General features: G+C 36.8%; 1 protein-coding gene across 2 annotated transcripts in view; it reads left to right on the top strand.

Moving 5' to 3' along the window:
* The window catches only part of CD164L2 (CD164 molecule like 2), a 489,059-nt gene extending 471,965 nt beyond the window's left edge, over window positions 1–17,094 (top strand). For both annotated transcript variants that reach the window (XM_044084448.1, XM_044084440.1), the window contains one exon: window positions 16,589–17,094. In XM_044084448.1, the coding sequence (XP_043940383.1) occupies window positions 16,589–16,604 (16 nt within the window). In that variant the 3' untranslated portion in view covers window positions 16,605–17,094. The remainder of the gene's footprint in view (window positions 1–16,588) is intronic.
* Window positions 17,095–17,653: the final 559 nt, after the last annotated feature.

The following is a 17,653-nucleotide window of genomic DNA, read 5'->3' as shown; positions in this document are numbered from 1 at the left end:
AAAATTGACACCCATACAGTATTTTCAGATGCAGCTCTCTGCAACCAAGTACAATTTCCCTTAAGAGTACACAAGGAATTCACAGTGCAGTCCTGGGACTGAGCTTTCTGTCCAGGCCCCAAATAAGACTCCCCACTGACACAGCTATAGAGTTCAGTCTTTAATCAAGTTCCAAGCCAAGTCTCCAGCACCCTCTCTGTGAAATCAGTGCTGTCGGTGTCCCTGTTCAAAGCAGCTGACAAACACTCTCTTTGAGATTTGAAATGCGCACACACACACACACACACACACACACACACACACACACACCTGGGAAAGGCTGGCACAGCTCACCCACTTTGCCACCTCCACCAAGAGTGTAAGGTAGATGCACTGCCACCAGATCACCCAAAGCCAGCTAATCTGAGGCTCTTACCAGGGAACCTAATTACTCTTAGTAAAATGAATACTTATACAAATGGTAGTGGTTACCAACCAGCAGAACATCAGGAACATGGAGATACAGTCCCACTAAATAAATGCAAGCGTTCTCAAAAGTTAAATATTTTCTAAAGGACCAGCCACAAATAAAGGTATAGATATATTTAATAATAAATAGTACAAAAACAAAACATGAAAATACTGAATATCTCTTTACAATAAACATTAGAGTTTCATTTACAGGAATCATCAAAAATAACCCAGATGGAAAGACTCAGACAGATACAGAAAAAACAACCTTTAGCTAATCTCACTATATTTTCCTGAATGACTGAAGAATTACTGTTCCCTATTTACTTGTTAGAGCATGGCAATATGAAGTGGATGAGTGCCTTTGTTGTCAGGTTCCAAGACAGAGTGCATCTATCCCATCTTCCACAAGTATTCAAATACAGTTTCAGTGCTGGCTGTAGAATGACAACACATCTGGTCACCTGACTGTGGTTCCCACACTACCCCCTTACTACCAGTGGAGCCAGGATTTGGCACAGTTGTGTTGCAATACACAGATGGATCCTTGCTAAGGATTACTACAGCATCTGGAAGCTTTAAAATAATTCCAACACTTCCACCCTTCCTGCAGAAAGACTTTTTACAGACATTGCATCTCTGGCTGTATTCAGACATTGAGATAAAATCTTTATGGCCTGAACCAAATCATTTAACTTCAGGCTATATTTTTTAAAGTTAGCTGGGCTGAGCTTAACGCCTTTCCTTCCAGCATGCCCTGTTAACATATATACTTTCCATGAGTTGCAATACAGTCTGACATACATGTATATTTCTTTTCTGTCCAGCAGGACCCACTGTTGATATATTTTTAACACAAGCAACTCTACAAATACATTTTAACACACGCATCTGTACAAATCAGTTTGATATTCAAATGACACGAATTCTTTACAAACGTCCAGCTAGCTATGCTGGCATATGTTACACATATACTGTCCTACTGCCCTTGGCACAACTGGCACCACCTCACATCATCACATTTCACCCCCTTTGAAAACTCGGGTTAGTTTTTTAAGTGACCCTGGAGAAATGCTGATTGAGAGAAATTAGTCTGTCTGAGAACATTTTAAGCCATACCCTGTCTTGACAACCCATCTCCATTGGCATTGCTGACATCACTACGATGCTGCACCTAGTGGGTGTATCCACGTTTCCCAGGTAACAGGCCCCCAAACTCTTGTAATACTACTTAGATTTCTCAAACCTGGGTAGGAGATAGCCACTGGAATATTGCTATCCCTTCCACTGAGGTATCAGTCCTGGCCTTACTGAGATCAGCCATCAGCACCCCCTCAGACTCCTCCTGCCACCCACAACAAATACTCAGCACTAGAGCCTCCCTATCATGGTAAGGCTTGATCATGTTAACATGGTACTGTTTGTGCCTCTGCCTCCTGCCTAGCAGGTTTACCATGTAGTTAACATCACTGACCTTGCTCACCACTTTGAAGGGTCCTTCCCAAGCTGCCTGCAACTTATTGTGTCTAAAAGGGATGCGTACCATAACCTGCTGCCCCACAGCATGCTCTCGGGCTCAAGCATTCCTATCATACTAGCCCTTTTCTGCTATTGGACTCCTGCCACATTCTCCTGGGCCAAGCCCATGAGATCCCTAAGCCTTGTCCTGAGGTTTAGGACATATGCCACAACAGACTCCTTGTAGAATTCACACTCACCCTCCCACTCATCATGAATCAAATCCAAGGGCCCACTCATCCTATGCCCATATAACTCAAAGGGTGAAAAACCCATGGATTCCTGGGGTACATCTCTGTATGCAAACAGCAGATGGGGCAAATATTTTTCCCACTCTCTCTTAAACTGGTCTGTAAATGCCCTTGGCGTGGGTTTCAGTGTTGAGTTTAACCTGTCCACAAGACCATTAGTCTGGGGTTGGTAGGGAGTGGTCTTTAGGTGCTTCACCCCACAGTGCTCACGGAGGCAAGCCAGCAGGTCTGACATGAAATTGGCACCTCCGTCAGTCAGTATTTCTCTTGGGAAACCTTCCTTGCTGAAAATATCTAGCAAAGTATTTGCCACCTTTTCTCCCTCGATGAAGGACAGAGCCACCACCTCAGGGTATCTAGTAGCATAATCTACTATGACTAGAATGCATTCCTTACCTGTGGAACTTGGGGTATTCAGAGACCCCACAATATCCATAGCTACCCTTTGAAATGGCTCCTCAATCACCGGTGAAGGCATCAAAGGAGCTCTGACCTTGTCTTCTGCCTTGCCTACTTTTTAACAGTGCTCTTGTACTCGTACTGTAGGGTCCCAGAGCTGAGCCTGCCTAAACTCTACCTTTCTGACCCCACCCAGCTCCCCTTCCACAGGATGTCTGGTATCTTCTGACAGCAGTGCTTCACTGTCAGCCTGGGTACTACCACTCACCTCTGCCCTTACAGTTACCCTCTCCAAGGGAACATCATTACCTATCAACAGTAGTGGCTCACCTTCAGGCTCACTGCTGCAGTGTAGCTCCCTCCCTGAAATAGCCACACCACCAGCCCTAGTTTTAGGTGTGGGGGGTCTCTCCAGATTTCCCCCAGGCTGCCAGACCCACATGCCTGTCTCCATCTCTGACTATGTGCAACTGCATGCACAAAAAGTACTGCATTATTAAAATCATTCCCTGTCAAGACATCTGCTGGGATATCCTCAAACATACATACTTGCCTGCTTCCTTTTCCACCGTCTCAGTCAAGGTGAACCCTGGCCAAAGTTATTTGGAATGAGGTCCCTCCTAAAGCTGTGATGGGAGTGGACTGCCAAAGCAAGTACTGCTCCTGTTTAACCACTGCAGGCTTCACAATGGTTATATTGGAGGCTGTGTCTCTCTTAGCAGTGGCCTGTTTTCCAACCACTAAGTTAGGATACAAACTCTGGTAATAGTTTGATACCCCTTTTTTCTCTAGACAACTTACCACTGGCATACTGTTATTTCTACTTGCTGGCTCCCCCAACTTTTGTTCCCCACCTTGCTTCAGTGGACATTTGTATGCTGCATGGCCCCTCTAGTTACATTTAAAACATCTAAACCTTGATCCTGGATGTGTACCTGAACTAGTGGCTTCCCCTTTTACTGGTGGACTCTGTTGGAGTGGTTTAGTCTGCTCACCATGGATTCCCTTATACCCATGTGTAGCAATGGGTATCCCCTTCTTGTGCAGTGGTGCCCTGCTTACTAAGTAGAGATCCCCTTTTCTCCCCAGCTCATCTACAGAGTTACACTCCCAGTCTGTCAACCAGATTCTCCTGTCCTCAGGCAAAGTGATAAGAGCTTGCTCCTTCACTGAAAGGTCTGCTAGTCTTTCGAAAGTGGTGACCTGACACCCACTCACCCACATATGAAAATAAGTGCTTAGCTCAGAAATATAATCACATGCAGTTTCATCTGCCTTATGTCTATGCTCACAAAACTTTTTTTTTCTGTAAGCTTCAGGTGTTAACTTATAATATTCCAATAAACATTGTTTAACATTGTCATAATTTAAACAATCAGTAAGGGGGTAAGGAACTGTACCAAGAGCTCTTGGACACCATCATAATTTCTACATAATCTTCAAATATATAAATTAAACTATCAAAAGTATCACCTTCTGTATACTTTGGAAGAATTTTACTGACCTTTGTTGCTTCTGGGGTTCAGTCATTCCCTTCCACATTACTTCCATGCTCCCATTGAAGAGTCAGCATGTCCCTCTCATGTTGACACTGCTTATCATTTTCTTCAGCTTCCAAATGCCATAGTCGCCTATTTTCTTCGACCTCCAAATGTTGCATTCTCCTAGCTGATTCTAATTCCATATGGTTTACCTCCAGTTCTAGTCTTTTTAATTTCAGACTGTTTTTTTAAATCCTCTGAGAAAAACATGAACTGTCATGTTTCTGAGAGCTGCACGTCCCCATCACCAGACTGGGTTTCCTCCTGGTTGCTGATCTGTGCTGCAACTGCAACTAAGGCTGAAATCATTTCCTCTTTAGTTAGATTGGCATGCAGCAGTCATTTGGGTTTGCACACCTTAGTCGACTGGTTCACTGTCAGCTTGCCAAAATCCTCTGCTAACATCTTTGCCTGCTTTCTATGACTAAACTAAACTAACTAACTAACTAACTAACTAACTAACTAACTAACTAAATAGAACTGTTGTGAAAAATGAAACTCTTTATGTTTACCTTATGGCTGCTGAGAGTACACACACCTTTAGCGACACCTGCTTACAGGCTACAGAAGTTCAATTAATATCCCATCACTGCTCACAATATATGACGTCTCTCCTCTGGGCCACTGATCAAAGACCCTCAGACACCAGTGGGGAATGTTTACTGAAAAAAAGGCAGAGATATGCACATTATTTTTAGATGCAGCTCACTGCACCAAGTACACTTTCCCTCAAGACCACATAAGGAAAGCACACTCCAGTCTGGGGATGGGTTTTCTCTCCAGGCCTCAAATAAGACTTCCCACTGATATGGCTATAGAGTTGAGTCCTTAGCCAGGTGTTCCATGTCAAGTCCTCTGCTACCCTATCTGTGAAATCATTGTTCTCAGTGTCCCTGTTCAAAGTAGCCGACAGACCCACACACTGTCTTTGAGATTTGATTTACACACACACACACACACACACACACACACACACACACACACACCTGGGAAAGGCTGTCACAGCTTACCCACTTTGCCATCTCTACCTAGACTAAAAGGTGGGTACACTGCCACTAGAATACCCAAAGCCAGCCAAGGGTCTCACCAGGGTACCCAATTACTTAGTAAAATTAATACTTCTACAAATGGTAGTAACCAACCAGCAAGACTTTCAGGAATATGGAGCCACAGTGTCACTAAAATAAATGCAAGTGCTTTCAGAAGTTAAATATTTTTAAAGGACCAGCCATGATGAGAAGTATAGATATACTTAATAATAAATAATAAAAACATGAAAATACTGAATATCTATTTACAATAAACACTAGAGTTTCAGCCATAAAAATATATAAAAAAACACAGATGGCAAGACTCAGACAGATGCAGAAGAAAACAACCTTTAGCTAATCTCACTATATTTTCCTAAAGAATTACTGTTCCCTTCTTACTTACTAGAGCAAGGCAAGATGAAGTAGATGAGTGTCTTTGTTGTCAGGTTCCCAAACATAGTGCATATATCTCATCTTCCACTAATATTCAAATACAGTTTCAGTGCTGGCTACAAAATGACATCACATCTGGTCACCTGACTCTGTGGTTCCCACACTATCCCCTCGCTAACAACTGAACCAGGATTTGTCATAGCTCTGTCACAACACACACTTGGAACTTTGATAAGAATTAATACAGTATCTGGAAGCTATAAATCAATTCCAACACATTCACCCTTGCTGCAGAAAGGCTTTTCACAGGCATTGCATCTCTGGCTGCATTCAAACCTGTGAGAAAAAATCTTAATGGGCTGAACCAAGTCATTTAATTTTAGGCTATTTTTCTTAGGATTAGCTGGGCTGAGCTTAACCCCTTCCCCTCCAGTATCATTTGTTAACATGTTCAGTTGCAATACAGTCTGGCATACATGTTTATTTCTTTTCTGTCCATTAGGACCTACTGTTGATACATTTTTAACAAAAACAACTTTACAAATATATTTTACCACAAGCATCTGTACAAATCAGTTTGATATTCAAATGACACAATTAATGACAAGTTTACAAGAGCTGCATATTTTATGTCCTAACACAAGTATATCAAATGTGTTTTTTTTATTATACATATGTAGTATTGTGTATATGTATTTTTATAGGTTATATTCTAAATGGAATTTTAGGATCCCTTACATATTTTTATTGTGTACATTTTTAATGGTTGTTATAGAGATTTTAATTAGAGGGAGGTGTTATGTAAATTAATGTGTGTACTTAAGCACTCTGTTTGAAATTAATTTTATTCTGATGAAGTCCTTAAAGATAGTGGATGAAAGAAATTCCAAAATGGTGGACAGCCTGTAAGCACACTGACAGTGCAGCTCCTGCATTCCTATACTATAATCTGACTTTAAACCAGCGCATCACTTGGGAAAAGTATACCAAACATCAATGGATTAAAGCAGAAATATGAGTACTTACTTCTTTCATCTTTATTTTTCAAACATTCTCTCATTCTGAAGGAAAAATAATTACTTGTTGGAAACAGAGCCCTGAACTGCATGGTGTGGATTCTTCAAGACCAACAGGCCTAATAAGAGGAAAGTAAGAAGAAAAACAACTTTCATAACAAGACTTATCATTTGGTGGTGCTGCGGTAACGTTGTTGCCTCACAGTAAGACTTTGTCCTGTTCGATTCTCAGCTAGAGCGTCTTCTGTGTGGAGACATGCGTGAATGGGCATACCTTCGTTGAAGGTTGTGCGACAGGGCCGGCAACTCGGCACGTAAAAATCTACTGCCAATCATTAGCGGATCTGAGTTCTGCTGTGGTGACCCTAACTGAGAAAAGCCGAAAGATACAACAACTTATCATTTAAAATCCTGCACTACTACTAGGAATCTAACTATACAAGATTAATGGAGAATCAGCCAGATCGGATGGAAACTATAATCACAAAAAACAAACTGTCTGCAATTACTGCTCCTGAGAAAGAAACCACTTCTAAAAGGCAAAAACTTAACAAGCAACAACAAGAAGCTGGCAAAATTAAAACAGGAACAACCTTTAACACTGGAGCATCTGAAAACTGCTTTACAACCTTTACAAACAGAAGTGCAGGGTTTCTCTCATAAGCTAACTACTACTCTGGACGAAATTGTGCTTAGGCTAGAACAAAATGGAGCTAAAGTTATGGACAATGAGCTAAAAATAAATGAACTGCAACAAAAAGCACAAACCAATGACACCATAATTAAAGAATTACAGCAAAAAATGCTAGACTTGGAAGCTAGAAACTGGAGAAATAATTTTATTATAAGAGGTATTCCAGAGAGCTTTGACAATCCACAACTTATTCCAATAATAAAAGAAATACTAAGCTCTCTTCTGACTTATAAAGATCTCCAGATAGTGATTGAAAGAGCCCACAGAGCTATAAAGCGTACACAAACAAGTGATCTTCCAAGACAAATCTACATCAGACTGCTTAATTCAGCATATGTTCAACAGATACTGTTAGCTTATAAACTTAAAAAGAATGTTACATGGAGAGCACATAAATTACAATTACTCAAGATCTTCCTTTAGAAATTAAACAAAATCGACAGAAACTCAGTAAATACTGCAATTACCTCATTGAAAATAAGATTTGTTTCCAAATGAAATATCCTGCAACTTTACCATTTTATTACAAAGAAGAAAAAATATCACTGGAAGCACCTGACCAGGCAAAATCCAATTTTCTGCATCTCTTCAAAGTAAATCCTGGCTGAGAGCTCTTTTCATATCTTTTGATCCAAAAACAACATTGGAAGGCTAAACAGGTGCTACAGCTCCAAAGAACTATGGGACTGAAGAATATACCACTCTTATGGGAAACTTCAAGCAAATGGATGTGGAATGTGTTCTAAATAACTCTGCTTACCTGCCTGTAAAGAAAACATTTTTGCTACACTGTAATACTTAAGGTACTATCTTTTAATAACTGTCTTCTACATTTAAAAGCTGGAAAGCTACCTAACATTGACTGCATAGAGAAATTACTTTAAAGTGCATTTGCAGCTTACAAAAAAGGAGTATTAAACTACATTTAAATAATGGGATATAACCTTTGATATAATAGTTTAAGTAGTGTAAATACTAGACATTAGTTGTTCCAGTTAAAATTTATAATCATTATTCTACTGGCATAATCATTGAGTTGCTTTTAAGTGTGTCTGTGAGCAAGGTACAAAAACATTTCTCTTTTTTCTCCCTGTTTGTCCAGTAGATGGCACTGGTTAATTAATAACGTATGAGTTCACAATGATGTGCTTGTATAACTTTTGCCAGTGCAGTGTTAAATGAAGTTTTCAATACATTTTAAAGAACCACAGTTGTTAGCAAAAATAATGCAAATGTTGTTGAATTTTAAAGTGCTGCCTTCTTTAAATGATTAAAATGTATAATCATTATTCTACTGGCATAACCATTGAGTTACTTTTAAATGTGTCTATGAGCAAGGTACAAAAACATTTCTCTTTTTTTCTCTCTGTTTTTCTTGTAGATGACACTGGTTAATTATTAATATATGAGTTCACAATGATGTGCTTATATGCCTTTTGCCAGTGCAGTGTTAAATGAAGTTTCCAATACATTTTAAAGAACCACAGTTAGTTACTATTAGCAAGAATAAGGCAAATGTTGGTGAATTTTAAAGTGCTGCCTTCTTTAAATGTTTAAAATGTATAATCATTATTCTACTGGCATAACCATTGAGTTGCTTTTAAATGTGTCTATGAGCAAGGTACAAAAACATTTTTTTCTTTTTTTTCCCCTGTTTGTCCAGTAGATGGCACTAGTTAATTAATAATATATGAGCTCACAATGATGTGCTTGTATGGCTTTTGCCAGTGCAGTGTTAAAGGAAGTTTCCAATACATTTTAAAGAACCACAGTTAGTTGCTGTTAGCAAGAATAATGCAAATGTTGTTGAATTTTAAAGTGCTACCTTCTTTAAATGTTCATATATTGTACTTGTTTTTTGAAAATATTGTTTTGTAAACTCTTTAATAACCCTTGAAATGTTAAGAATTATAATATGTTGCTGTTACTACAAAACTTTTTATAAAAGCTACTTTTCTCTTTCTCTCTATATAATATCTAAGGGTACAATTAACATAATATTTTAAGAAGTCTGAAAATGAATATGCAGTACATAAATAAGAAAAGGAGTGGTATGGGCACAGTCTGTTAGCTGATGACTGTTCGCATTTGGAACAGTATGGGTATTATTGACATCCCTCTGATAAATATTTACTCCTTGTTGCTAAAAATAATAGTCTCTTAGTTTCTTAACTCATGCACATTTACTAATACAGAGGGATGGGTGGTTAGGCACCTATTTAGAATTTAGGAGTATAAAAGTCACAACATATTTTCTTAAGATAAATACACTAACAGACACAGTTTATAACTGTATTTTTGAGTATCAACTAATGAGAAACTTCAACAATATTAATAAAAAATGATAACCACAGACTCTTGGAATGTTAAAGGGATGGTAGATAAAAAGAAAAGAAATGTAATCATGCATCTCACATACCAAACTAAGGCTGATATAACTTTCTTGCAAGAAACTCACTTAGATGACCAACTCTGGGTTAGGGAAAGGAAAATAAAATGGGTTAAAACAACAGTTGCTGCAAATTATAGTTCTTTGCCCAGGGGAGTGGCCATTATGGTAAATAAATCATTCCAAGGAGAGATTACTTCCGAAGCTGACTCAAAGGGAAGATGGGTATTATTTACTACTGAATATCATATTTTGAACAAACCATTACTCTTCCTTAATATATATAGCCCCTGCTCAAATCAACAGCTCTTCATTTATGAAATATTTACTATATTAGCCAAATACCCAAATCATCTGTTTATTGTATGTGGGAACTGGAATGCTTTATTAAATCTAGATAAGGATAGATCGCATAATAAAAACAGACATTCACAATCTACCACTACAGCACTTGAAGAATTACAAAATACATTTGAACTAGTTGACCCTTATGTTAAATTACAATATGATAAAACAATATCAAGATTCACTTTCTTTTCAGCCACTCATAAAACTTGGTCCAGGATAGATGCTTTTCTAATTTCCCTTGCTTTCCTTTCTAACAAATTAAATTATGTTGTATCACCTAAAACTCTTTCAGATCATTCCAAAATTAGACTTTTAATAAGTGTTCAAGCCCATAAACAAAATATTTCCTATCTCAATACCTGGAAGTTAAATCCTAAAATTATACAAAACCAAGAAACAACACAAGAAATTCAGAATGTCCTAGCCAAACTCCAAAATGATTTTATATCCACTCAAATTCCATATGACATACAATGGGCAGCTACCAAGGCGGTCATAAGGGGTATTATTCAAAAATCTGCATGGCTCAAAAAATATATAACAATCTTAAGAATGAACTAGAGTATCAAATAAACACTGCTGAACTAGAACTTCAGGAAAAATATTCTAAAGAACTTGAGGAAAAATAATTGATTGGCAAAAACAATTACACAAACACTATTTAGAAAATATCTCCTTCTTAGAATTAAGGTCAATATATCAATATTCAGAATGGGCTCAAACACCATCAAAATTCCTAGCTAGACTAATTAACATAAAAAGTGGACCTCCTAGGATCAAATAAATAAAATATGAAGGACTGGTGAAATATAAAGACCAAGATATAGTGGACGCTTTTGAAGATATTTATAAGAAATTATACAATATACCCTTATCACCATCTACAGACAGATTTGAGGATTTTATACATAATATATACTTTTCATAAATTACAGAAGATCAAAGGAAACTCTTAAAATCACCATTACAATTAAAAGAGATAAAAGCTGTAATAAACAAACTAAAACTAGGTAAATCCCCTGGGCTTGATGGATACACATCTGATTTTTATAAGTTATTCATGGAACCTAGCTCCAAAGTGTTATTAAAAGTTTTCAACTAAATAATACAATATGGTATAACAGACAAATACTTAAATAACTCCAAGACAGTGTTGATTCCTAAACCACATTCTGACCCAACAGATCCAGCAAATTATAGACCAAAAGCCCTCATAAACATTGATCTTAAGATATTAGCCCATGTTATAGCAAACAGACTTAAGAATATACTCCCCTCTATTATTTCCCAACAACAAATGGGCTTTATGGCAAACAGACAAACAAGTGACAACACCCTCCTCTTAGATACCATTGTAAGACTACTTAATAGTGGTAAATGCCCCAGATATGCCCTTACAGTAGATGCAACCAAAGCTTTTGATGGAGTAAACTTACACTTTCTCTTTAATATACTGCCTTTATACGGTTTTCCTCAAGAATTCATTAAAATTATCCAGGTTCTGCATCAGAAAGCTTCTGCCACTATACAGGTAAACAAACTTATAACTAACCCTATACTCTTATCCAGTGGTACAAGACAAGGATGTCCTCTTTCGCCCTACCTATTTAATCTTTATCTAGAACCCCTCCTTCTGTTTATTTCACAAAAACCTTTCATCATATTCCCAGAATCCACAATACAAATCTTATATATTCGGCCTTTGCCAATGCCTTAAATATATACTTCCAACTCCCTACTACTGACCTCCCAAAAATACTTAAAGCTATTGATAAGTTCTCTGTAGTTTCAAACTGTAACTTAAAGTTAAATAAGTCACACATATTTCCCCTCAATCCTATAGGTCATAAAGAATTGTACTTTCCCATGAGTGAGATCAAAATAAACTATCAGATAAAATATCTAGGAATACTATTTACTTCGAACTTCAAAGATATTATAAACAATAACCTACTAAGTACATGGACTAGTATTCAAAATGATATTGATAGATGGAAGAACATCAATATGTCTCTACTGTCAAAAGCTAGTGTTGTCAAGATGAATTTTCTACCAAGAATACTCTTTCAATTAAATGCTACTTTTTCAAATATTTCCCAAAACTTCTTCTTTGCCATGGAAAAAGCTATATCAAGATTCTTATGGTATCCCAAATCTACCAGAATTAAATATGGAAAACTTGTACTTGCCAAAGATAAGGGGGGATTGGGGTTGCCTGATTTTAAGCTTTACTATAGTATAATTACTGTCTACAGACTAATACAAATAATAAATTATGACTCATATATAAGTACTTGATCACCCTAGTGGACCAAATTCTGGTATGAACAGTTGAAATCCCTTGACTATAATATCAAATCCCTATGATTCTTGAATTTCAACCAGGCTAGCATATACACGAAGGATCTACACCCACTAATTAAAAACATGATTCTTACAACACGGAAACTATTTAAATCATTGCAATTAGCTGATGCTTTTTCCCTTATACAACCGTTACACCTAAATCCTAATCTATTAATAAATAATAAACCCGTAAATCTAACAAACTACCCCCTGATAAAAGACTACACAATATGGGATATATACCAATGGAAAGACTCTAACATGGGGCAAATGAGACTTGAACTCAAACTTCCTAAGAAATATCGTATTATCCTTAACCAACTTCACCATCTTATAAATGCTAAATTCTCACAAATACACACTGACTTACAGAGCATAAATTTAGTTAAATTAATACTTGAAAATCTTGTGATTAAAGGGAAACAATTTCTAGGACTTATAAAATTGTAATGAGCGCAAAACATCAGAATTCTTTATTATTTTCAAACTATTGGCAAACGAAAAATCAATCACTGACTGAAGAAAATAAGAAACTATCCATTGAAAATACAATCAAATTAATTCCTTTCAAGAAGCTGTTATATACATAAATTATGCTAAATAACAATCTATATTATAGCTTATCTAAATTAAATAAATTCCATCTTAACTTTTCACCTATATGTCCCCATTGTCCGGATCAAACAGCTGATATTTTACATGTCATGTGGAACTGTACTAAGATACACAACTTATGGTGTTCCTTGAGAGTAAGATTAGAGAAGATGGGATATGAAAAATCAACCCTTACATGAGAGACAGCTACATTGCACATTAACATCAATCAACTTCCAAAAATATTAAAACATGTCTGTATTACAATGTGTGCCCTTATTAAATTCTTTATTGCAAAGAATTGGAATGTCATGTCACCAATTACATGGGAAAATTTTAGCAATCTTGCTATCAAAAATATCTCATCTTACAAAGTAGTTTATTCAAAAACAAAAAACAAACGCTATTACCAAAATATTGGGGTTACTTACTATGTATAATTCTTGACAAATAAAATTCGCTCACAAATTGACATGAAAAGCTAACCTTTTAATAAGAAATGAATGTAGTATAACCAGTTTTCTTGCATCTTCCCCCTTCTCTTAGCATATGTGTATCTAGATATTTTCCGTAACCATACAATAAATGGTTGAATTTATATCTTTACTTTCTATATAGACTATCCCCATTCCACTATCCCTTATGAGACCAAATGAACATAAGAATTCCCGTACTCTACTTGACGATGTAGTGACTTCTAGTGATTATATTATATATATATATATATATATATATATATGTATAATTTTCTCGAAACGAGATTGTTGTCTGTTTTCTTTAGATATGTATTTGTATTGTTTATTTGTGTTTTTGAGTTACTGTATTGTTGTTATTATTTGGAAAAAAAGAAAATTGAAATAAAGAGATTTTGGGGGAAAAAAAAGATAGTGGATGAAAGCGCTTAATAAATAGTTGTATTGGGTACTGGCCTACTTCATCCTTATTTTTATTTGTTGGTTTGTTGTTTGTGCATCAGTGTTCAAACGATGAAAGCACATAAGTGTCACCAAGAAAAACAATCTTTATCCCATGAGTGCCAAGTAGTTCTGTTCACAAATAGTCAAACTATAAGCAATCATAGAATGTGTATGAGCCAAGAATCTGATCTTCTAATGAACCTGTAAAGTGACAGAAGGTTGCTTTCTAACTCTCTCACTCTTGTTTTATAATGTTTGTCATCCGTTCTGTTAGTACAGGGTAGCACCCCCTTAACCTACCTTTTTCCTTTACAAATAAACAGGAGAAGGTTTCACGGGGTGGACACCCTTTTAAAATAATGAAATCAGCAATTAGTAGTACATCATGAACTTTTTGATGTAACTGAGCAGGGGCTATTCAGAATCCTATATACATCACAGTTATGCCAATCACTTAGAGTGGTCTCCACTCACTACAAGTAAGATATTGCAGATACATCCTTCACCCTTGTGATATGAAGCCATCATTCAAGCTTTCTCAGTATGACCAAACCATGCTACAGCTGAATAAATCCAACATAACACATAGCCATCCATGGAATCTTGCTATGTGAATAACAGTTAGAATGTTGTGTTTGTAATGGCAATAGACTATGTTAGATCCAAGGTCTGAAAATGATGGCTAAATGGAATGGTCAGTGTATATTTTCCAGCCCCATATGTAAAAAAGGGACCATATTTAGGTTCTTGACACTGAAGGAATGCAAGGACACTGAGGGCTGGACAGCTTGTACTTGAAAAAAGGCAAGATGGTATAACCACTCGGCTGTTGTGGTAAATGGCTGGCTAAATTAGATACACCTCTGGATATCAAAAGATAACTGTGCTAAATTTCCCCTCTTCATATTTAACTTCTGCTCATTGTTCAAGGCTCCATCAGCCTAGTTTTTCTCTAAGGTTAAAAAGTAATTTTTTTACCCATTTGAATAGATTATCTGTTCTACTGCTAAAAAAATATGACTATTGTACATCAGAGACAGGGTAAACTTTATAGAATTTGCGGCTGCAGTTTTACATTCAGAAGAAAAATATACATGTTTAACAGAAAAAACAGGCATCTGATTAAATTCATTATGATGTGGAACCCGAGAAAGACTGACATATTTACTAGAAATAGCATAAACAATGATATTAGTGCCTGTGCCATGTTCACATTTCTGAGGGAAAAAAAGACTTCTTCAAACTGTACAATATGCAGTCCACATATCCCCCCTCAAGCTCTACAAGTGAATCACATAAAAAAGTCTTCAGACCTCCACATTACTGTAGAGGAACCTGATTGGCTTCTTACAGGAATGTAGTCAATCGCAACCCACAAAATCCATGTCATCACAGCCTTCAATACAAAACTAATGAAAAAGATTTCAGATTATTGTAGGGAGACAATTGGCTTGTGGTAGTAATGCAGCCAATCACACCCTACTAAGTACACGTCCCCCCAGCTTTTCAAGTGAAAAAAAAAGCAGACTTCAATGCCGATCTGTACTTGTATTTTGGTACAATAAAAAAAGTTTAAATGCAAGGCTGCCTTTTAATTTTTCCCCCTAACATGTTGCACCTAGGTCAGTTGACCCCCTTTGCCCCTCCCTTGCTGTTCTACTGCCTGTTTGCTAAAGCAGTCTATCACTAGTATGAGTAACAGTGGTCTCAGAGCTGACCTCTGAAACACACCCACTCCAATTGGGAACCCCTGTCTGAGACCGAACATTGTTCATACTTGGTCACTGGGTCCTTGTATACTATGCACTAATTCTACCAATATTTGTGGTACGTCATATAATCAGTTAGCTTTCATTTCATTTTTATCCGTGATCAACATACTTTATTCACCTATCCAGATTTATGTTTCTATCAATCTTCACAAGTTTATGTCATGCATACATACCCCCTTTAATAATGATGTTCCTTTTGGGACTATGAGTTCAAGTGTGGTGTAGAAATTTATGGCATTATTTTTTAAAGAAAACACAAATGGAAACTGATGTAAGGGATGTCATTGTGGATTAGCTGCTTAATGTATAATACATATTAATACAATGCTGTTGTACTATGAAGTAGAAAAGTACATTTATTGAAATAACATGTATCAGAACAGATTACAATTTCATGTTGATGCCATTATGTGTTGTTATTTTTGTGGTGATGTTTTGATATATGTATAGTTTTCAGGATCATACAGCTGTGTACTAGTGTACTGGGCAGTGTAGAAAAGCATTTGAAGTTTTTATTCAGTGATGAATATTGTTTGCTGATTTGTGACATTTTAAAAAGAGTTGCTATGCTTCAAACAGAATTTTGCATTGAATATATGAAAGAGCAGTAGTGTATGAGACAGAATAGAAGATGTTTCCCAGGATTCTGCAATTAATAGCAATAAACAACTGAAAAAGTAATGTAAAAAGTGCCATCTAGTGGTTGTAGTGTTGATTACAGGAATGAAAATGCAAATGAAATAACACAAAGCAAAAGAGAAATTAAAAAGTTATTCTTTCTCAACATGCCACAAAACACCAACTGTTCAAAAACTGTGTTGTTTATTTCTGTGCCGTTTATTTTTTTGTCAGACAGAAAACAGTCACTTGCTCATTCATATTTGTCTCTTTTTTCACATGCTGCAAAACCTGTACATCATATCATCCAGTGAGGAAGCCCAGTAGGTGTTTACAAGCAAATCATCGCCGTGTGGACAGCAATGAAGAGAGTGGCTGTGTTCAGTTTTATTCATTATTTAAACCTAGAACTGTCAAGTTCTCTCCAGTTTTTCTAATACTGGGACCTAGCAGTCTTAGGACAGGGGTCCAAGAATAACTCATAGCTGTAGGCCCTTCTGGGAGGTGGGGCATTATTTTCATGTGGATTGACTGAGATTGACAGATAATGAAGATGCAGGTATCCTCCATTATTTATAATAATAAAGAGTTTTTGTAGACAAAGGATTTCAATCTAATTTTGTGCAACCACACAGTTCGTTGTTTTCTGTATTCAAAGTCCCATCTGGCAGTTCATTGACAGTGGCAAGCCTCTGCATCCAACATCACTCACTAGCATGTACTCTGAGATGAAGTACACAAAACAGTATTTTTCTGTTCTGTAAAAATATGTGACTGCTTTAGCTCTACCCTTCCTTTTTTGCTGTTTTGGTTAACCCTCCCCCCCCCCCACTGCCTGACAAATATTCTTCTTCTCTTAGCCAGCTGAGCTCATTCATTCTCTCCTTCTTTGAGGATGATAGCTGGTCATAGGAGCCCTTCATTTATTATTTATTTATTTATTTATTGATATTTGTTGACCGGGAAAGTCCACTGGGTCAGAAACCCATTTTCAGTGGAGGCCCGGGGAGAAAAGCTCCACAAAGTATTAGAAAGTATATAAATTTAGCATAAGTATAAACAAAGTTACATGCATAAAAGTAAAGCTATGCAATACAGTACAGCACGGAATTTACATTATTAAAGATTTAGAATCACAATATACAGGCAAAGAAGTTACATATGTAAAAAGCAGAGATACGCAACAGGCAGTCTGATTCATTCAGGCAGTCATCAGTTGTTTTTTTGTTATTATCCTAAATCTCAACCCCTACTAGTTGAAGTGGACAGTTTCTGATTTGGGGGCCCAACAGTGTCCTCTTTATTTGTGAGGATATAAGTGTTTCTACATATACCCTCCCTAAGAAGCTTCTCCTTTTAAAGTGGCTGTAGTTTAC

This window comes from Protopterus annectens, chromosome 1.part1 (assembly GCF_019279795.1).
Source record: "Protopterus annectens isolate FY-2018-M chromosome 1.part1, PAN1.0, whole genome shotgun sequence".
Taxonomy (NCBI): Eukaryota; Metazoa; Chordata; order Ceratodontiformes; family Protopteridae; genus Protopterus; species Protopterus annectens.
The sequence above is the reverse complement of the archived record's forward strand: the minus strand, read 5'-3'. Positions and strand labels throughout refer to the sequence as shown.